This window comes from Nicotiana sylvestris, chromosome 6, assembly GCF_000393655.2.
Source record: "Nicotiana sylvestris chromosome 6, ASM39365v2, whole genome shotgun sequence".
Taxonomy (NCBI): Eukaryota; Viridiplantae; Streptophyta; class Magnoliopsida; order Solanales; family Solanaceae; genus Nicotiana; species Nicotiana sylvestris.
This window is the reverse complement of record NC_091062.1, coordinates 27157463-27179594: the sequence shown is the minus strand read 5'-3', so window position 1 is coordinate 27179594 and position 22132 is coordinate 27157463. Positions and strand designations below refer to the sequence as shown.

The 22132-nt window shown below is 36.6% G+C and overlaps 2 protein-coding genes across 2 annotated transcripts; one reads left to right on the top strand and one right to left on the bottom strand.

The window, feature by feature from the left end:
* The first annotated feature begins 1815 nt into the window (after positions 1-1815).
* Positions 1816-3724, top strand: LOC104221162 (LOB domain-containing protein 2-like). The gene is made up of 2 exons (XM_009772158.2): positions 1816-2483; positions 2959-3724. The coding sequence occupies exons 1-2, from the start codon at positions 1874-1876 to the stop codon at positions 3027-3029; spliced, it is 681 nt and encodes a 226-aa protein (XP_009770460.1). The 5' UTR covers positions 1816-1873; the 3' UTR covers positions 3030-3724.
* A 16640-nt stretch (positions 3725-20364) lies between these two features.
* Positions 20365-21518, bottom strand: LOC104221163 (pectinesterase/pectinesterase inhibitor PPE8B-like). The gene is made up of 2 exons (XM_070148193.1): positions 21153-21518; positions 20365-20913 (listed from the first exon to the last, which is right to left on the bottom strand). Exons 1-2 carry the CDS (start codon positions 21516-21518, stop codon positions 20365-20367), a joined length of 915 nt encoding a protein of 304 aa, XP_070004294.1.
* Between the last annotated feature and the right edge of the window lie 614 nt (positions 21519-22132).

Sequence of the window (22132 nt, the reverse complement as noted above, 5' to 3'; positions counted from 1 at the left end):
TGTTTGCCTCTTCGTGAGGTTGTTCTCTCGATATTTTGTACTCTCTTTTTATATAGTGGATTGCTCATCTCCGCCGTGGATGTAGGTCAGTTGACCGAACCATGTTAAATGTTTGTCTCTTTTGGTAGATTTCTCTTTTGTTATTTGATTTATCATCGTTCACGGTTTACTTTACTAGATTCTGCATGATACCTGACTTTTTCGGTCCTAACAAGTGGTATTAGAGCGAGGTTCATGACAGGTTCATCTTGGCGGGTTCAGTTCTAGCCGCAACATATTTGACGATAATCGTGTTTTTTGTCTGAGAAATTTGACCGGTGTGCTACGCATGTTAAGAAAAACTTCTTGGTGGAGATTTGGAGATGCGACTTGTTGAAGGCTATGTGAAGAAGGTGGATCAAGTTTATTTTGTTAGAAAAGTCAGGCCAAAGGGGGAGAATTGTTAGGTTTTTGCCATAATTTTCTTACCATATTTGATTTTCCTATTTGTTGAAGTAAAGGGCAACATGTTTACCTTAATTGGGTTTTCCTTCTTATAGAAGGAAATTAACAATCTCTCATATTTGGCTAGTTCTTTTTCTTGTAGGAAAAGGTTTGGAGTTCTATAAATTGAAGATCCGTCCTTCTCATTCAGTAGCATCCACAATGTAGCCATAGGGGCTTGAGAGTCGTGTTTAGGGGGAGAACTTTACGAGATAAGTGTCAATGTGTTTGCCTCTTCGTGAGGTTGTTTTCTCGATATTTTGTACTCTCTTTTTATATAGTGGATAGCTCATCTCCGCCGTACGTGGATGTAGGTCAGTTGACCAAACCACGTTTAATGTTTTTGTCTCTTTTGGTAGATTTCTCTTTTGTTATTTGATTTATCGTCGTTCACGATTTGCTTTACTAGATTCCGCATGACACCTGACTTTTTCAGTCTGTAACATAATTCACCTCATCTTTAATGTCATCCAATGTTATTTTCACATTCTCATGATTTTTTACTGCTTTTCTCAGATCTAGCCCTCTGTATTTGGAATTTCTCCAGCTACACTACTCCATGATTTAGGGCTTGTGTTTGAATTCAACTGCGTACCTTTGCTTTCATTTTCTCTGGTTTCCTCTTCCTCCATGTCAGCCCAGGATGTCTTGCTCGAGCTTTTAACCTTGCTTTCCCTCTCTATGTACACTAAATTACTCCTTTGTGGTGTGTTTGATGAGGATGCTATTGTTAGATCCAGTTATACCTTGGATTGCGTTGATGCTACGTTGTTTCTTTGCATTTGCAGAGTCCGGAGCTCCCAATTTCGCCATTATTATTGCTTGATTTTATCCCTAGTCTAGAATTATCTTTTGTATTTCTAGGTGATAAGTCTAATTGAAAAGTAAGTTCAGAATTATCTTTTGACACCTATAATTAACTAACTGTATTTATCATATGGTATCCAATGAATGGAAGAATTTTCCCTCCCTAGCAAAGTCATCTGTCATCAGATTTTACAAACGAAACCTAGTATACTTCTTCCTCTCATGCAAAGGAGATCTCTAACTAAGAATCTTGTTTATGAAATAATTTACTAGTATATAATCAAGATTAATCTGCAAATTTTCAAATGTAAATAACTTGGTGACACTTACTATTCATGTGATTTACCTATATACAACCCTATATATCAACCAAGTGTCCTTTTTATTCTATTCTTTTATTATGGCCATCTTTTCGTGCTCCTAACTACATGTAAATTTTCTTCTTGCACCTTTACAACAATTTACATATATAAGCAGTCTTTAATACCTTTTTGTAATCTTCCCTCATATCATTATATAATTAAATCACACTATCAAACTAAATTTAAATCTTTTTGATTGAATTCAGTTTGATATATATAAGATGCAAAAGCCTAGTGGAACAGCTGCATGTGCATCATGCAAACATCAAAGAAAGAAATGTACAGAAAAATGCGTATTAGCTCCTTATTTCCCAGCTGAAAAAAGCCGAGAATTCAAGGCAGTACATAAGGTTTTTGGTGTCAGCAACATCACAAAAATAGTGAAAAATCTAAAGGAAGATCATGATCGGAGAAAAGCCGTCGAATCGCTAATCTGGGAAGCATTTTGCAGGCAAAAAGATCCAGTTTTTGGTCCTTATGGAGAGTACAAAAGGATTTTTGAGGAACTCAAGTTGTACAAAACCCAATATCAACAAATTCTGCAAATGCCAATTAGCCAAGGGAGTAATAATAATGGCATGGTATATGAAGCAACAGCACAAGGATTGATTAATGGATGGAGTATTAATAAGAGGAATGAGAATAACTTATTATATATAAATGAAAATTCCACTGTGGAATCTTGGTCATCGTATAACAATAAGAATAATCCTTTACATCATCACGTCCAGAATATTGAAAAATTAAGAACAGAAAATAATAATGGTTCTATAGTTATTGTGCCTCAACCACAGGCCTATAATGAATTCAACCAACAATATTTTCTGGCAGGTATCTATTCCTAGCACCTTAACATATCCTTTTGTTTTTCAAAAAGTTTTAAATAATATTTATGAACCGATAATGTTAAAGGTTTTTAAGCTATCAGTGCAATTTTAACAGTTATAGTAGGTTATTTACTCGGTCACAAAATAATGTCTGATATAAAATATTATCCGTAATTGACTTTTATTTCCTCGTTTCATTTTATGCAAACCTATTATATTTGATCGCATAGTTCTTTCAAAAATTTATGGTCTTAAACATGTCATGATATTTGTATAACTACTAAAATAATTTTGTCGTTTAAGGAGACATAGGAAGTTTATTTAAAAAATCTTAAATATAAAAATATGTAACGTACTAAAAAGTAAAAAGAACGAGTGCCACTTAAAATGAAAGAGATAAAGTAAGTAACTATATATTGTAAAGAAAAGAGAAACTGATAATTTACTTTTTTGCCTTTCCTTTTCTATGGTGTTTACAGGTCAGTATAATCCAATAGATTCCAAGTCAAGGGAAAGCATGCTGTGGGAAGACCACTCCCGAAAATCCTGAATTTTTTTTCCATCTTCTTTATTTTCCTTTTTGTTTTTAGTCCTTTTAATCCTCTTTTGTTAACTTCTCTAGCCGTATGCATATATATTGCACAAAAGTATTATATGTTCTATGGCCTCTTCAACAAGAAGTTATTATATAATTTAGTGAAATATTTAGGAGCACCATAGTTTGTAGGATTGTGAGGTTAAAGGACAAATAAAATGTCTATAAATTTTCTTATGTCGAAACAAACATAATCGACAACTAAGCTGGTGAATTTATCAAATAACTATGTTTTCAGTTTCAAGCTAGTCTATAGTTTATCTGTATGGTGCTCAACTCTTTGCAAATAGGTATTGTATTGGGAAAAATTGCATTTATATATGCAAGTGACATGTTGAGACACGTGGACTGGTCAAATAGTCAAAGAATTATAATTAGTCAAGAGTCACGGACAGCAGTAGAAACGAGCAAAGGCAAAGGAAGAGGCACGGGAGGACATTTGAAGGATTCAGCGCCCGTAACTATTTAAATCATTTATCAAAAGGAATGGATCTGACCATAATAAAGAGCGCAGATACGAAATTCAACAGGCATTAAATACTGAATACATTAGAGAATTTGTATTGATTACAATGATTGTGTAACGTAGCATTCAATGTTTTTAATTATTCATAATAGCCTCATTATGATTTGGAGGAAATGCATATCTTCAAGATACCGATAAAAGGGAGGTATCTGGTCACTTGTAAACACAAAACACAATTGGAATATACTTTGATTCACTTGTTTTTCTCCTGCTTATACTTTGGTTACTCTAAATTACTTTCTTCTACATATTCTTTTGATTATCAGTAACCCGCGTTCTTTTAAATTCTAACTTTGACTGAAATTCTATTTTTTGGTTAAACAAATTGGTTCCGTTACCGGGAATCTGATAATCTATTTTCTTTTCACTTGACCTTCCTTGTTACATCAATTATGTCGAATAACAATGACAACACCCCAGGAAACCAAGAGAACCAACAAAGGCAGGGAGGCCCACATAATATTAACATTCAAGTTCCTACTCCGCAGGACTCTCCACGGCAATCTCGTGAGGGTACTCCTGATGGATCTCAAATAAACGAGTATGCTCAATTTGAAAATGCTGAAGCTGTTGATGAAGCTTTGAAGAAATTAATTACTGCTCAGGTCAACAAAGCTGTTGAGGTGCTTGTTAACCAGTTACCTGTCGCAACACCCACACCTTCTCCAAATAATAACACTATAGAAAAAACTCGTTCCGGACTTGTTAACTCAGGCAGCGGTGGAGCTCCCAGTAAACCGCAGGAGAGAGAACCAGGTAATGTAATTAATTCTGATTTACAAAATTTAGTACTAACCTTGCAGAAACAGCTCAAGGAGCAAAGTGAACGCATAGAGTAGATAATCAGGGTGTCGCCCATAATCAAAGGGGTAGACATGGACAGATATTCGCAACAACCCTGGAAGCTGAGTGCTGCCCCACTCCCAATTCCAAAAAAGTTCAAAATGCCTGATATTCCAAAGTATGATGGAACGACAGGCCCACGAGACCACGTGACTGCATTCACAACGGGCGTAAAAGGTAATGATTTGACTAAGCAGGAGATCGAATCGGTATTAGTCAAGAAATTTGGTGAAACACTCACCAAAGGAGCACTAACATGGTATTCGCTTTTACCTGAAAATTCTATAAACTCTTTTGCTGAGCTTGCAGATTCTTTCATCAAAGCACACTCGGGAGCCCAAAAAGTAAAAAAAAGAATGGAGGATATTTTCAAAATTAAGCAAGGAGATTCAGAATTGCTTAGAGAATTCGTGGATAGATTTCAACGCAAAAGAATGACATTGCCACGTGTACCTGATAACTGGGCAGCTATAGCTTTCACAAGCAATTTAAATGAAAAAATCTCGGAAGCTATGAGGAGACTCAAGGAAAGCCTTCGAGAATTCCCAGCTACAACATGGAATGATATTTATAACAGGTATAGCACGAAGTTGAGGATTGAGGAAGATACTGTTCCCCGATCTCAAAAAGAAGAAAGTATACGTTCAAGACGTGCAGAGAACGAAAAAAGATCCGGTAAAATAGGTACGAGCCCTATATGGGACCTGCAGGGAAAGATGCGCGGCCAAAACAGGATAATCAAAGGCACAATCATAGATCAAGAAACAGAGAATCAGATTCTTCGTCAAGATTTAGGAACGAGCGAAACAACTATGAATCACGGGATGGTGATAGAAATTTAAAAGCGAGATTCGGAGGTTACAACTTCAACGTCAGCACCTCTGAGCTCGTAGCTGCTTTGAAAATCATGGGAGATAAGGTTCGATGGCCAAAGGAAATGAGATCGAATCCAAACATGTGCAACCTTGACCATTGGTGCGAGTTCCATAATGATCATGGGCATAAAATAACATATTGCAGATTTTTACAAAGTGAAGTTGATCATTGTTTTTCTCTCGTTCACGTTGATAGCCCCGGTTCAGTTCAAGCTGCTGCGAAAGTTATTAAAACAAGGATATCTTACTGAGTTGTTCAGCGAGAAAGGCAAGCAAGCTTATATGAAGAACAGGAAGGAGCCTCCAAAACCACCTTCTCCCAAAAGAACTATTAACGTTATAAGTGGGGGTGAAGACATCAATGGTGTGTCATATACTGCAGCTAACAAAACTTCCAAAGTAACTATTACCCAAGGGAAACGAGTGCGGCATGTTCTAGAAGAAGGCAATATTACATTCAATGATACAGATACATATGGCGTATTAATCCCTCATAACGATGCACTGGTAATATCTTTAATTATGCATGATACTAATGTAAAACGAGTTTTGATTGATCCAGGTAGTTCCGTGAACATTATTTTGCTAAGAGTGCTACGTGAGATGCAAGCTGAAGATGGAGTAATACCAAAGGCGCATACTCTATCTGGATTTGATAATTCCAGTGTCGTCTCAAAAGGAGAGGTAACACTCACCACTTTTGCTGAAAGGGTCGTCAAAGATACAAAGTTCCAGGTAGTAGACATGGAGACGGCTTACAACATGATTCTGGGGAGACCATGGATCCATGAATTGGATGTTGTTCCTTCAACCTTGCATCAAGTTATCAAATTTCCATCGCCATGGGGAATTTGTCAAATTCGCGGAGATCAACATACATCCAGGGCTATTAACTCCATTGCAGATACAAGCACGAGAAGTGGAGTCAAATAGCAATCACAGAAGACAGTTGAGGACATCACAACACAAACCTCAACTGAACAAGGGCGAACAGATGTGGACTCAAGGTCTGATACCATTCAAGAACCAGGAGATAATGAATATATCAAAACAACGATAGAGGAATTAGAACTTATCGTGTTATTCGCTCAAAGGCCTGATAAAAAAGTCTATGTCGGAGCTAATCTTGACCAAGGAATGAAAGGTAAGTTAATTAAATTTTTGAAAACTAACATGGACTGCTTCGCTTGGTCCACTCCGACATGACAGGAATACCACCGGAGGTGATGACTCATAAACTAAATGAAGATCCGTCATATCCTCTTGTGAAGCAAAAGAAAAGAAAGCAGGGAACTTTCAAGAATCAGGTGATTCAAGAAGAAGTCCAAAATTGCTAAAAATTGGTTCCATTCGAGAGGTAAAATATTTTAACTGGTTAGCCAATACTGTTGTGGTTCCAAAGAAAAACGGTAAGTGGCAGGTTTGTGTAGATTATACAGATCTTAACAAAGCCTGCCTTAAGGATTATTTTCCACTACCACACATAGATCAATTGATTGATGCAACTGCAGGTCACGAATTGTTAAGTTTTTAGATGTATATTCAGGTTATAATTAGATTAAAATGGATCCGGCAGATGAAGAAAAAACTTCATTCATAACAGACAGGGGGGCTTACTGTTATAAAGTAATGCCCTTTGGTCTAAAGAATGCAGGTGCAACGTATCAGAGGTTAGTTACCAAAATATTTCAGGAATATTTAGGAAAGACAATTGAGGTATATATAGATGATATGCTTGTTAAACCTCAGTACTCAAAAAATTACATATCACACTTATCTGACACATTTTCAATTTTGCGCAAATTTAATATGAAGTTAAATCCCGAAAAATGTGTATTTAGAGTTGCATCAGGCAAGTTTTTGGGTTTTCTTGTTTCTAACCGTGGAATTGAAGTAAATCTTGCACAGATTAAAGCCATTGAGGAAATTCCTGACATACTTTCAAGCAAGAAATAAGTTCAAAGATTAACAGGGAGAATTGCGGCCTTGGGAAGATTCATCTCTAAATCATCAGAAAAGTGTTTTAAATTCTTCTCAACCCTTAAGAAGCAGGATCATTTTGAATGGAATGAGGAATGTCAACAAGCACTTAGGAACTTGAAAACGTACTTATCAAATCCACCTTTGTTGGCAAAACCAAAGGCTGGGGTAAAGCTACTCCTCTACCTTCCTGTTTCGGAGGTGGCGGTAAGTGCTGTTTTGGTCCGAGAAGAACAAGGTAAACAATCACCTATCTATTACGTAAGTAAATCTTTGTTAGATGTAGATACGAGGTATCCTCAGTTAGAAAAACTTGCACTTGCGTTAATCATGGAATCTAGAAAGTTAAGACCTTACTTTCAGTGTCATCCTATTATTGTGGTAACTACCTACCCTTTACGTAACATATTAAATAAGCATGAATTATTAGGTAGGTTAGCTAAGTGGGCAATAAAGTTAAGTGAATACGAAATTACATACCAACCTAGAACTGCTATAAAATCACAAGTATTAGCTAATTTCGTGGCTGATTTTAGTCAGGAAATACAGTTAGAAACAGAAAAAGAATTACAAATGTTCAATGGAGCTAACCCAGGAACTTGGACTTTATTCACTGATGGCTCATCTAATGTGAGAGGAGCAGGTTTGGGGGTAGTATTGGTACCACCTATGGGTGAAACTATTCAGCAAGCTATTAAATGTCATTCCATAACTAATAATGAGGCAGAATATGAGGCTATGATTGCAGGTTTAGAACTGGCATGAGAACTTGGCATAAATTAGATTATAATCAAGAGTGATTCACAACTCGTAGTTAATCAAATGCTGGAGACTTATACAGCCATGGAAGCAAGGATGCAGCAGTACTTGGAAAAGGTACGGGAATTGATAAAACAATTTCAAGATTCGAAAGTTAGACAAATACCCAGGGACGAAAATCTTGAAGCAGACGCCCTAGCAAATCTCGCATCTGCAGCCGACGTGGAAAATGATGCAAATGCCTCAGTGATACATTTATTTCATGCAGTTCTTAATCCTGATGCGAATGAGGTAAATTTTAATAAATTAACCTGGGATTGGAGGAAGGAAATTATTGCTTTTTGCAGTATGGAACCGTCCCTGATGACAAGAAAAAGACTTATGCGCTTCTAAGGCAGGCCGCTCAGTACTGCTTAAAACAAGGCAATCTATATCGTAAAATGTTCGGTGGACCCTTAGCAAGATGCCTTGGACCTTCGCAAAAAGAGTATGTAATGAGAGAAATACACGAGGGTCATTGCGGGAATCACGCAGGTGGAAGATCACTAGTAAGAACTTTAATTAGGGCAGGTTATTACTGGCCTAAAATGGAAGAGGAGGCAGAAAGTTTCATGGCCAAATGTGATAAATGCTAGAGGTACGGTAACAATATGCATAGACCTGCGGAATTATTACATCCGTTCATTGCGCCATGGCCATTTATGAAATGGAGAATGGATATCGTAGGTCCATTACCGCAAGCAAAAGGACAGGTAAATTTTTTGCTTGTTCTCACTGATTATTTTACTAAATGGGTAAAGGCAGGTGCATTCAAACAGGTGCGAGAAAAGGAAGTCAGAGACTTTATTTGGCGGAATATCATATGTCGATTCGACGTACCAAAGGAGATCGTATGTGATAATGGTCCTCAGTTTGTTGGAGCTCAGATCACAGAATTTTTTCAAAGCTGGCAAATTAAAAGAATTACGTCAACACCCTATCATCCGGTGGGTAATGGAAAGGCAGAATCAATGAACAAAGTCATTATCAACAATTTAAAGAAACGACTAGAGGAATCAAAAGGAAACTGGCCTGAAGTGTTACCTGGAGTTTTATGGTCATATCGCACAATTGCAAAAACAAATACAGGAGAAACACTGTTCTCATTGGTTTACGGAACTGAGGCTTTAATTCCAGTTTATATAGGGGAACCAAGTATATGGTTCACACAGGCGATAAAAGAATCTAATGACGAGGAGATGTGGGTCAACCTAAATTTACTCGAGGGGCGGAGAGAAGCTGCATTAATAAGAATGGCAGCACAAAAGCAAGTCATAGAACAATACTACAATAGAAAAGCACACCTCAGGTTCTTCAAAATTGGGGACTTCGTGCTTAAAAAAGTTTTTCAGTCTACAAAGGTAGCTAACATAGGGAAATTAAGTCCAACATGGGAAGGACCCTACATAGTGCGTGATGTTACAGGAAAATGAGCATATGAACTGGAGACAATGGATGGCAAGTTACTACCTTCGCATTGGAATGCTGTTCATTTAAAGAGATACTATTTCTAAGGAAAATCCACGGTCAGGTATAACTATTTTAAATTTCATTTTTGAATTGTTAAAATTTTACTAACGATTTTAGATGATAGGCAAAACGCTAACCCATACTAAATGATGAGTCACGACTTGTAAGGCACATGGAGTAACCTAAAATTCTTGGCCTAAGGTTACAATTATTCTGATAGAAATGCAAACAGGTTATGCAGTCTTCATCTATAATCATCCCTCCGAGTCCCATATGTTTTTCCTTTTTAGGAAAAGGACCAAATTAGAGAAACTATCAAGTGCTCGAGGCTTCATACTTCAACACTCAAACACTTGGGGGACTACATAATATACACGGACATATGTATAAAGAAGGCAAAGAAGATTAAGGAAAAATCAAGCCTGAAAGAGTCAAGTGCAGAGTAAAAGTCATAAAGCCACGAGCTAAGGCAAAAGAAAAGCCTCACTATAGTTAGGGTAAAGGCTATGTACTAAAACGGGTTATAAGGAAAAACCCAGTGGCTATTATTATTCTTTTAAATATGTTACAAGAAAAACAGTTACGAGAAAGTTATAGATGTAATTCAAATACATGTAAAGTTTTATTCAGAACTAGACAAGGTTCAAAAATAAAAACTTGTCAAAAAATTTTCAGAGAAACATATGTATTCCTATTTCTTTTGTCGTATGATAATACCATTATGATGTTGAGACGTCTTCTTCATTAAATATTGGAATATAAAAGGGCCCTCTTTTATAAAACTCATGTTTAAATTAATCATGAGGTTAACATAAGCATTTTTCGGAAAACAAAAATGCAAATTATTCTGTAAGTCATTAAAAATAAAGGCGAGAATAAAGCAAGCAGAAGTTTAAGATAAAAAACTTCTAAATATGTAAAATAAAATAAAATCTAAGACTAAGTTCGAACTTAGTCATAAAACTACGAAATTGTTTAGATTGCCCCATAAAAAGACTTGGGGACTGATGTTTCTAAAATCAACCCTCAAATGAAGTTAAGGGTTTGATTACAATCTTCCAAAATCAAAACAAAAACAAAATCATTTGAATGATTAAAACTGGTCACTGAGAAGTTTGTGGTATTGAGGCAGGAACGTCAATAGCAGCAGGCTCAATTTGGGCAGGTGCATCAGCAGGCGCGGTTTCAACTTGGCTTACAACAACGGGTTCGATCGGGTTTGAAATAGTCATGATACCCGTATCAGCTTCAACATTCATGAGAGCTTCAGCCACGGGAACTTCATCCACGGGAGAAGGGAAGTCCTGAGTTTGTTGAGCCTTTTCAATGGTTTCGTTGATTTTAGCTAACTCCAACTCCAGGTTGAAGTTTTATTGGCCAGCTTCAAGTAGGGTATCACGACGGGAATTCAAGAAAGCCCAACTTGACTCAACAACAGATTTTTCTTCAAGGATCTCATAATCCTTTTCCCAAGCAGCGATCTCATTTTTTAGCTCTTCATTTTCAGCCAAGGCGGAGCTGTGGGAAGCTTGAAGAGAGGCGTGGGAGCATTCTAAAGCACGCACCTTATCAGCAGAGATTCTGAGGTCTTCTTGTGCTTGAGTCAAATTTTGCACAAGCTCCCCAGTGTAAACTTCCTTTTGGTTTAAAAGAGCCTTTAATTCTCTGGTCTCTTCACTAGCTTTAGATAGCTGCTCTGAGAAGGAGGACTCGAGACGCTCTTTGTCTTTCTCTGCTTGGTGTGAAGAAGCTTTTGCAACCGCCAATTCTGAAGTTAAAGCCCTTACTCGCTGCCTAAGTTATTCTTGCTCTCTTGTAAGCTCTCTATATCAAGCTGAGCACTCTCAAATTGCCCCTTCCAATTGGTTGCTTCCAATTGAGAGTTGCGTGCTATCTTCTCCAAAGGGGAAATTCTTTTCATCAACTCTGTGCCGATGAGATTAGCCTAAAAAAAGAAGAAGAAATAAGAATCTCAAAGATGAAAAATTTTGCAAAGTAAAGAAGGGAGAGAAGGAAAATACCTTCAGAGTGGCATGCACAATATCATTCATTAAAGTCAAGGAACTGTGGCTCGCCAGCTTTGTTTTTTCAATTGGGCCAATAAGAGGCTCCAGCCATACATCCGCCTGACCTGATTTTCTCAAAAGGCTGTTCTTAGCAGGAATTTCAATAGTTACCCGCCTTATAGCGATACTTCTACTTGAAGAGCCCGTTTCAGTATGATGAACTATAGGAGAGGGAATAGTCAAAGGAGGAGCCGGAGAAGAGGTAAGAGCAGTAGAAAAAGGAACGGAAATAGTTGGGGCCAGTAAAGAAGGAATCACAGGCACGGGTAATGAAAAAGAAGATAAAGGTACTTCGTCTAAAACAGGCACGACATCTTCACGACCAAATCCACTGACAAAATGTTGGTCGATAGACTCACGAGTATCGTGGGGAGTGACGTCATCATCAGGAATTATTATTAGGGTTTCAACAGGTTCAGTAAGAGAAATTAAAACTTCAGCTTCGTCATCGGAAACGATGCGTCTCCTAACTCATGGCCTTGTTACCAAAGAACTCTCATTTTCCTCTTCTTCAGAAGTTTTCTCTTCAGCAGCCTTCCTTTTCGCAGAAGAGGAACCCAAGACTATTTCTCGGGCTCTCTCTAAAGAGATACGGGTTCCCGAAGGAGTATGAGTTCCCAAAAAGACACGAGAGGCTACAACTGCTTTAGCAGTAACCCCTCGAATAGCAAATCCTGACAAAAAGAAGGATAAAAGTTAAAACAATAAAGGAGAATATAGGCACGAAAAAAACAAAATGTGAACTCTTACCATAAGTCTTTACCTTCCAAACAAAGCGGTTAGAAAGTGCTTTCCAAGATCTACCGTCCATTGGCGCGATTTTTAGCAATTTATCTACCCAACCACGGAAATTGGGAACATCCCCCACAACTGCCATGGTTGCTAAAAATGGGGGGTAAAATTAGAAAAGCTGATAAACTTGAAAGAAGAAGGTACGAGAGGGATAAAAGACCTACGTGCAAAATTCCACTTCTTAGGGAAAGGAACATTATCTTCACCCACTAACCAACAGTGGGGGCAGCAACAAATCGGGCATACCAACCACGATCCTTGTCATCTTTAGGGCTTATCAAAACCCTCTTACTCCTGGCTACTAGTGTAAAAACCCTATTACGAAAAAGCCTAGGTGAGTAACGATGAATCAAGTGAGGGAAAGTAAAAGGATCTTCAGCTTTAGTGGCTAAATGCCTTAAACAGGCAACAACCCTCCATATGATTGGGCCAATTTGACCCAAGTAGACATTGAAGAAACGGCAAAATTCAAGAATGACTGGGTCGATTGCTGGTCTAAACCCTAAAGTAAAAGGGTAAGTGTAAACAAAAGAGAACCCAGTTAAATAGGAGGTAATCTCTTATTCGGATTAGGGATAATAATGGAAAAATCATTACTCCAATGACAGTCCTTACGAACCACAGGAGTCAAAACCTCTGTAATTTGAGTAGGGTAAGCATCGACATGATCTAATGCAGAAACCTGGTTTCTAAGAGATTCCCTGTCATGGTAAAAAAATAATTCTGAAGGGACTATCTCATCTACTAAAGTTTTGCGTAAAGGTTCAGAATGGTCTTTACCCCTAGAAGAAGATTTGTGAGAAAAGGAACCTCTGGTTCTAGAGGAAGGACCAGAACCAGAAGAAGGCATAGATGAACCACCTCGAGTAGATCATAAACTACAAAGTCTTCCTCCCCTTCTGTGCCTAACAGGGGCATTAGGGAAGGAGTCAGTAATGGAAACTCTCTCAGGGTTAGGGCTTGAAGAAGACATATCAAAGAAGAATGATTCAAGGAAGAAGTAAACAGAGATTTGGAGAAATAAGTGTTCAATAAGCTTTATGTGATAAAAGACAAGGGAAAAAAAATTATATTTATACCGATAAGCAACCGCCAAAGGTAAAAGTGCGGAGGTGGAAAGAACATAATTATGATAACTGGCACTTCATTAATAGTGGAACCGTAAAAACATTGAAAAAGGCTGCAAAAATTGCAGAGCCAATGGAAAATTGATACGTGTACGAAATATTAAATGGAAGTGACAATTGAAGCGTCAATTTTGTCATAGCATTAATGGTGACAAAAATTCTCGTTTTAATGAAATCCACTTCCTAAATATTCAATTGATAAATAAATGGAAAGTGGGGGGACTATTTGTATTGGGAAAAATTGCATTTATATATGCAAGTGACATGTTGAGACACATGAACTGGTCAAATAGTCAAAGAATTATAATTAGTCAAGAGGCACGGGCAGCAGTAGAAACGAGCAAAGGCAAAGGAAGAGGCACGGGAGGACATTTGAAGGATTCAGCGCCCGTACCTATTTAAATCATTTATCAAAAGGAATGGATCTTACCATAATAAAGAGCGCAGATACGAAATTCGACAGGCATTAAATACTGGATACGTTAGAGAATTTGTATTGATTATAATGATTGTGTAACGTAGCATTCAATGTCTTTAATTATTCATAATAGCCTCATTATGATTTGGAGGAAATGCATATCTTCAAGATACTTATAAAAGGGAGGTATCTGGTCACTTGTAAACACAAGACACAATTGGAATATACTTTGATTCACTTGTTTTTCTCCTGATTATACTCTGGTTACTCTAAATTACTTTCTTCTACATATTCTTTTAATTATCAGTAACCCGCGTTCTTCTAAATTCTAACTTTGACTGAAATTCTATTTTTTGGTTAAAAAGTTATACTACAAGATCATTAACTTATCATGTACATATCCTTTATACTTAGATTCAAATTAATAAATAAATTGGATTAATTAATAAATTTTATGATTTCCTCTCTGCTAAGGATAATTGTAACAAATTTGACGAAATGATTTAAAGGGTTCTTTTAAAATAAAAATTTCATGAATTCGGTCACCCCCAATTAATTTGTACTCATTTATATAAAACAGTTTAACTGATACTTAATTTTTGGGTAAGTTTAGATACATATACTTTTCTCTTCTTTTCCGTTGTCGTTTTCTTCTTCATTGTATTCATGTCACATGTATCCAGGAACTTTGATAGTGCTTTCTTCTCTTCTGTATTGAATTACCCATAAAACGATACTATTGAATTTTGTACGTGGTTTATATACAAGCGAACTAATTTGATCCCAAAATTATAAATAAATTAAATGAAAAGCAAGACTTAGCGTTGAAATCGAAAGAAATAGCAAGCCTGGTCTGGAGCAAGGCTTCGAAAGGCAGCGATAAGAGCAATACTAGACAAAAAATAAAGTTATATTATTTAGCTTGATAGTAAAATGTAGCATAAGTGATGATAGGTTATAATTACTTATTTTAGTCGCTTATTACACTCAAATTTACTGCACTTTAATTGAGTTTGAGCTTTAATCGCTAGTGTTTTGCACTGAATATGTATTTTATGCCTTGTATGAGTGATTCCGATCTATGTAGGAGTTATGGAATGAATTCAAGTGATTTGGAGTTTTGAAGTCTGAGTAAAAGCCCAAGGAATTAAGTCGGGATCGTGTTCGGGGATCAATGGATGATAGTTAAGAACGAAATGAAGAATCGAGCGGGCATACCGTGCATTGTCTAATAAAATACACAAAACTTTTTGCTTAGAGCTCTATTTGGGCTCCACAATATATCGTTGGAAATCTATTTGAAAGGGCTACAACTTTCTTGTTTTGTATTTTCGTAAATTCTCACTACCGCGCTGCAGGGTACGACGCATCAGTGTAAAAACTGGCATGACAAGAAAAATGCAAGGCTGTGTGCGGTGCGGCTGTACAAGATTTGCAGAGTGATTGTCCTAATTCACGCGGGAGAAGGTGTTTTCGTCTGGGCCCGACCCTACTTGGTATAAATACATGTAAAAATGCTATTTTGAGGACTTTTGACACATCTTAGACCCAGGGACACACTTTAGACGTGGAGGAACACAAACCACGCTTGGAGGAGGCTGCTAACTAGTTTTTCTTCTCTTTTCTTCTTTTAGTTTAATAGTTTATTAGTTCTAGAGTTTTGGGTGCTACATGAACGTTGTAGTTTGAATCTTGAATTGTTCTTATTATTTTATTATATTGGTTTGTTTATTCAATCTTGCACTTAATTATTTGATTGCTTGATCACCAATTAAATACTATATACGATTGAACTCGGGAGAGGGAATTCTAGATTGCATATAAGATTGAGTAGAGCAGGATCTTAACTCTGAGGGGGAGCGGATTTGCGGTTAGATAGGAATATACCTATTCGCCTTGCTTGGTTACTATAGGGGAATTATTAATGGTTCTTGTTAATCCTGATTCCATAGGAATATAGGCGTTAGGTTAGCTTGAATAGGCGAGTTGTACTTCGGGAGAAGGCTACGAGCAATATTAACCCTGTCAACCAATAAACCAGATAAATTAATTAGACGATTTAAATGGAAAACTCAACGGGATTGTTAGCTAACCCATAGCTCTAGAATATTTACTCACATTGAATTCGTCTCTATAATTTGCCAACTTGTTTTCTTTAATCTCTTAGTTTACTACTCTAGATTATCATTAGTTAAATATTCATATGTTAGGATTCACTTGAATAGATTAATTGTTTGGTTTAATTTAGTTGATATTTAATCACAAGTCCCTGTGGGTACGATATCTAGACTTATAATCCTATATTACTTGTCGACCACGTATACTTGCGTGTGCATTTGGGAGCAACAAGTTTTTGGCACCGTTGTCGGGGACTTAGAAATTACCTAGTCTACTAGATTAGATTTTTACTCTTTTTTCTATTCAAGTCTTTAAATTTTTATTTTAGTTTAATATTTATTATCTTTGTTGATATGACATATTGGAATGATAATTGGTCGAATATTGGTTATTCTTATTATGGTGATCCTTGTCCATATTGTGAAGGACCACACTTGTGGCAAAATTGTGAATTTCAATCTTATGGGTGAAATATTTCTAATATGTGTGGCGGTCAAGGTGGCCATTGGGATGGTTGTCCTAATTCTTATTATCCTTCTCAGAATTCTTATTATAATGTTTCTAATAATATTTATGAGTTTGATAGGAGCAAGGAAGTGGATGATATGGAAAACATGACTCGTATTTTGGACATAATAAGGCAAGTAGTCGAGCAACATGACATGATGATGAGGCGAGTAGCCGAGCAACATGACATGATGATGAGGAAAGTAGTCGAGCAACAAGATGAAAATCGAAAGGCTATACAAAGAATTAGTGCAACAATCATGAGAATGAAGGCCGAGGCGGAGGAAGTGGCTGAAGAGAGCGAGTTCCCACCAGAAGATAATTTAGAAGAAACAGATATAGTGATCCAATCTTGGCTAGAGGAACAAGCTCAACCGATAAAATCTCATGAGTTTCTCCGTGATGGTCTTTCAAATATGATAGAACAGCTGATAGCTGAAAGAGCTGAGCTCAGGCAAGAGATAGACCAATTTGGCTCAGATATCCATGACTTGCAGGCTCAATTGAATAAAAAGGTTGAGAATTCTGATGTCCTACAACTAATTTTTGTGGATACTGGTCAATTTATGGAGCAAAAAGAGGAATCCCAACTATTCGACCAAATTATTAATAATGCCAAGGTTGACGAAGTGTGCAAAAGTGAAGATGTCAAAAGTGAAGCGATTTTAGATTTGGTGCGCATTGGACCTCATTCAAACCATTTTTCAACATTGTGTTTGGTTGGTGACATGAGAATTGATCCATTCGAGCATATAGAGGAGTCAATGGATGGGGAACAAAGTGCATATATTTTGAAATATGTGATGCCGAGGAGACAAAATGACATCACTCACTTAAAAGCCAAGAAGTGCAAGATGCGATATTATTTGCTTGGTTCCTTTATTTTCTCACCACCACCCCAAGAGCGTGACAGAAAAATTGATGCAAAATTAGGGGCACAATTTATATCCTCAAAGTGGAAGGAAAAGAGGTGAAAGTGATGGCGTCGTGCCGCGACATTAAATCAAGCGCTTGTTGGGAGACACCCCAATTCTATTTTTTCTTTTTACTTTTGTTTTATTTTCTTTAATTGTGTTAATTTTTTTGTAGTACTATTTTTTGTGTTTTGTAGGAGTATGAGCATGGAGTCAAAGCCATACGCGAGTGCAAAAGCGAGCATGTGTTTGAAACTGAGTGTGAGGTACCTGCACAAGGGATCATACCTGGGAGAAGTCTGAGTTTCCCGTGAGCTGCTAATGCTTCGGCCTTTGGCCTATCAGGGAGTCTCTTTTACCCTATTATTATTTTCAGTGTGCATTGAGGACATTGCACAATTTTAAGTGTGGGGTGAGGAGATTGTCTATGTGATTTCTTTGCTATCTTAGCTTAGTTGTAGTACTCGTTCTTAGTGTAGGAATTTTTGTTAAAAAAATATAGAAAATTGGACTTTTCCCGACGATGGATCTCCTAGACAGTTTTCTTGAGGTATTTAAGTCTAAAGAAAAAGGACAAAAAGATTTTTTTTGTAGGTAGAGTAGCAATTCCCCCTTGGTTTTTCTTTGTGCCGCGGTTCTTTTCCGAGGATTTTTTTGAACCGGGTATAGTTAGTTTTTATTTTGTTAGAAGTAGGAAAACTTGTGTTATATTTTGAATTGAAGCAATATCTTTTAACTTTGTTATGCCTTGAGAATAGTGAGTACTTTGGTGGTGACGCTTAAGCTCAGTTTTTGATTCTTGTATAAGTACCTTAAATTGTAGGATCTTAACTTTGATTAACTTCTTTGACTAAAGTGTCTTGATGAGTCCAATCCTGAGTGAGTTATGTGCCATGTGTGTGTAAGGTTTTGTGTTATTTTGTGCATTGCATTTGATGTCTAGAACTTGCCCCGTGTGTTTGCAAAGCAAAATAGTAGTTTTGTTCAGTCTTGGAAATGATATAGGCGTTTCTTTGTTGAGCCATATATATATTTTACCCGCCTAATTGTTATGTATCATAGTTAACCCCTTTGATCCTGTAATCCTGTTTCTTTGGCAACCACATTACAAGCCTTACCCATTTGTTTGAATTAACCATCTATTTGAACATTTTCACCTCTCATGAGCACTTGAATTATTATGAACTGTGTAAAAGTTAAAGTGTGGGATGGTTGGGTTGGCTTTTGAGTGGAACTAATGAAATAAGGAGAAAGGTGCATTGTTTTGAAAAAGTAAGAGCCACATGAATTGAAAAGAAAAAAAATTAGTTGTATTGTTGTGAAAAAATAATTCTAGATGGTGGTGGCTAGTGATATACTTATGCTTAAGGAAGTGGGTTGTTAATATATATTGGTGTGAAGGTGGAGTAATGGTTTGACATATGTGAGGGGTTTTAAATGTTAAAGTGTATTTATCAAAGTGCTTAGGGAGATGTAGTCACTATTATATCTAAATGTATCCTACCCGATTTGCAGCCTACATTACAACCACATAAAGTCCTACTTGATCTTAGACTGAATGAGCTCGATTAGTAGAGTATGTAGTACACTACGGGCAAGCCTATGTGCATCTTTTGTGGCATATGAATGTTATTCTGAGAATGAGTGAATTCTTTCTATCTTGAGTTCCTAATTGTTCTTAATTTGTGTTGTGTGTGGAACTACTCTCTTCTGTTGTGTGAGGGCACTTGATTCATGAAGGAAAGGTAATGTTAGTGACCTCTATGTTAGAGTAAGTGGGTGAGTTGTGAATAATGCGTCGTAATTGTGAGTCAAACCTTGAGGTGAAGAGGTTACACTCTTGTGCTTAGTCTATTTTAAATATTCTTGGTGTGATGAGTTAGGAGAATTGTTTAAAAAGGTCGTGTCTATATAAAGTGTAGTTTGATTGCTCGAGGACGAACAATGATTTAAGTGTGGGGCGTTGATGATAGGCTATAATTATGTATTTTAGTCGCTTATTACACTCTAATTTACTACATTTTAATTGGGTTTGAGCTTTAATCGCTAGTGTTTTACACTAAATATGTGTTTATGCCTTGTAGGAGTGATTCCGATCTATGTAGGAGTTATGTGACTCGTACATAGATTTATAGGATTCATCCGTGCTTGTAAATTGTGACTCGGACTCATGGAATGTAAGTATATTACTATCTCAAGAGTCAAAATATTCTTTTTTGACCATATTTTTCTTAAATGCTTTTTTAATACTTTAAATTATTAACTATTTTTTATAGTTCTTTCTATGTAGTTTTCAGACATGCACATTTTATTTTCAAAAATTTGAAGGATTTATGTTGAAATTCACAGTCAAATTTAAATACTTTGGCCGTTGTACTCCAAACTATGCCAAATCATATGAAACGAAGGGAGTATGTAGTACGTACTGTACGAACTTGAATGCAATTTTGGTCATAAATCTGTGGGTTATCATGCTAATTTTCATTCCCAAAATCATGTTAATCTTTAGAGTTCTAATTATATCGAATAAAAGATGCTTTGCTGTATCAAAAAGAATAGAGAGAAACCTGTTTGAAAACAATTTGCAACTGACATCTTAAATAATTTTGCCATTCCTGTCCCATAAAATGTGTGGATTTGACTCCCTTAAAATAAAACAAATAAAAAGATGATGTTTAAAATAGAAAGCTCTCTTTAATCCTACTTTATTAGGTCTTTACCATTGTTAGTCAACTCATCAATAAACTTAACGAGCTAGAAATATAGCAAAAGGCTTTGTATACGTACATAATGTATTTAGATATATACACACCGAATAAGAATAAATTTTTACCCATACATGTATAACTATTCATCCTAAGCTAGATCTAAATAATACGGAATAGTGAAAGGAATCCATTTATCACCGTTTATGAAGTTCCTAACGGTGAAATTCGATGCAATTTTTGGATCATTAGTGACGATTGCCCACTTCACACGTCCTATAGTATTTGCACCTTCTCCTCTGTTCATGTATTCCATATAATATGGGCGAATTAGGGTTTCATTTGTAAACTCTATCCATCCGTTTGGATTTATTAAAAGGTCAATGTCACTTTGCATGACCACTGTTCTTGAGTAATTACCCCACGGTCGCCCTAAATACGTTGTAACATTTTTACCCATTTTCTCCAATTCTGGTGTTGTTTTTATTGTGCAATTTTGCAGCACAATTCCAGTTGCTTCACCCTGCTCGTCTTCTCTTTTCTGTGCTGTGATTGTATTAAACTGTCCAGGAATTGGCGCGCGCACTTCAATAATGGAGTTTTGGAACACTGCAGTTGCGTCTCCACATATAAAGTCTATGGTGCCCAATACTTCACAATCTCTATAAAACTGTTTGCCCGCTCTTGTGTACAAGGTATCCTGATATCCCTCGAAACGACACCTATAGAAGCTAATCTATTCAGCTTCGGCCATTAATGCTACGGCTTGATACTTCCATGGTCAAGCTTCATTCCTAAAAGTAATGTCTAGGGCTGCGAAGCCTTGCCCTTTGACACCTTAAAAATCAAAATAAAGCACAATGGTGAGTAATTATGGAATCTAAATAAGGTAATATATTAGTGAGTAAATAAAAACCATAGATCGATCGACTTACTAACTGTTGCAGTGTATAATGTCCGAATGCCATCACCACCAAAGCTCTTATTCCCTGTTATTATTGTATTTTCTGTCCCTTCACCGATTAGAAATATATTGGTCTTCCATTTTTCAATTTGAACGTATTCATGGTAAGTTCCGTTTTTTATTTTTATGTAGTATGGCTCTACACTATGGTTTGGGGATGCAAAAATTGCAGCCGTTATAGTAGTAAAATCTCCTGACCCATCCTGTGCAACTATTGCACGAGGTTGTTGGCTTTCTCCAGTACACGTTAAGACAGTTAACCAAACGGTTATAACAATCAGCCACGTCATAGCTTCAGATAATGTCTGTCTTAATTTGCTGCACTGCATGCATGTAGCCATTAAGAATCTGGTTAGTTACGTGACTAGTCAAAACCAATAGTACGATACATTCGAGCCTTGTCTAGAGATAGAGAGAGAGAGAGTTGCTTACAGCTATGCTACCAAATCGAACCAATACTGTGTCGTCCCCTTCTCTGGAGGAGCAGTGAGAGAGACGGTTTGTGCGAGCTTTCTTAGTGGAAGAGCAGAAAAATTTGAAGAAGGTTTTAATGATCCAAAAAGCCAAAGTTAATTTAGAGGAACTTTATGATTTCAAGTGTTGGAAATTTTTTGACATTCGAGTAATGAATTCGTGCACTTAAATACTGTGAGGTGATTGGGAAATTTTTGTTTTAGTTCCTTATATTATGAATCAAAACGAACATGTTTACTGTCAAAAAAATAATAGTAGGATAATGAACTAGAATTAGACAATTTTATCCTCAAATGATAAAAAGAAAAGACTAATATGAAAACTGGTGTAATATCACTACAACAAATTTGATTATCAATGACGAATTAGTTTGTCACTTAAAAGTCATATTTCGTCACAAAAAAAAATTTGTGACAAAAAATAATTCGTCTATTTTTCGTCCCGAAAATACCGTCACTAAAAGTATACAGAGACAATTTGT

Coding starts and splice junctions, on each gene's coding strand:
- LOC104221163 (XM_070148193.1), bottom strand. CDS start 21,518: ATGGCTACATGCATGCAGTGCAGCAAATTAAGACAGACATTATCTGAA. Junction 20,914..21,152: donor GGACATTATACACTGCAACA/GTTAGTAAGTCG, acceptor GAGGGATATCAG/GATACCTTGTACACAAGAGC.
- LOC104221162 (XM_009772158.2), top strand. CDS start 1,874: ATGCAAAAGCCTAGTGGAACAGCTGCATGTGCATCATGCAAACATCAA. Junction 2,484..2,958: donor CCAACAATATTTTCTGGCAG/GTATCTATTCCT, acceptor TGGTGTTTACAG/GTCAGTATAATCCAATAGAT.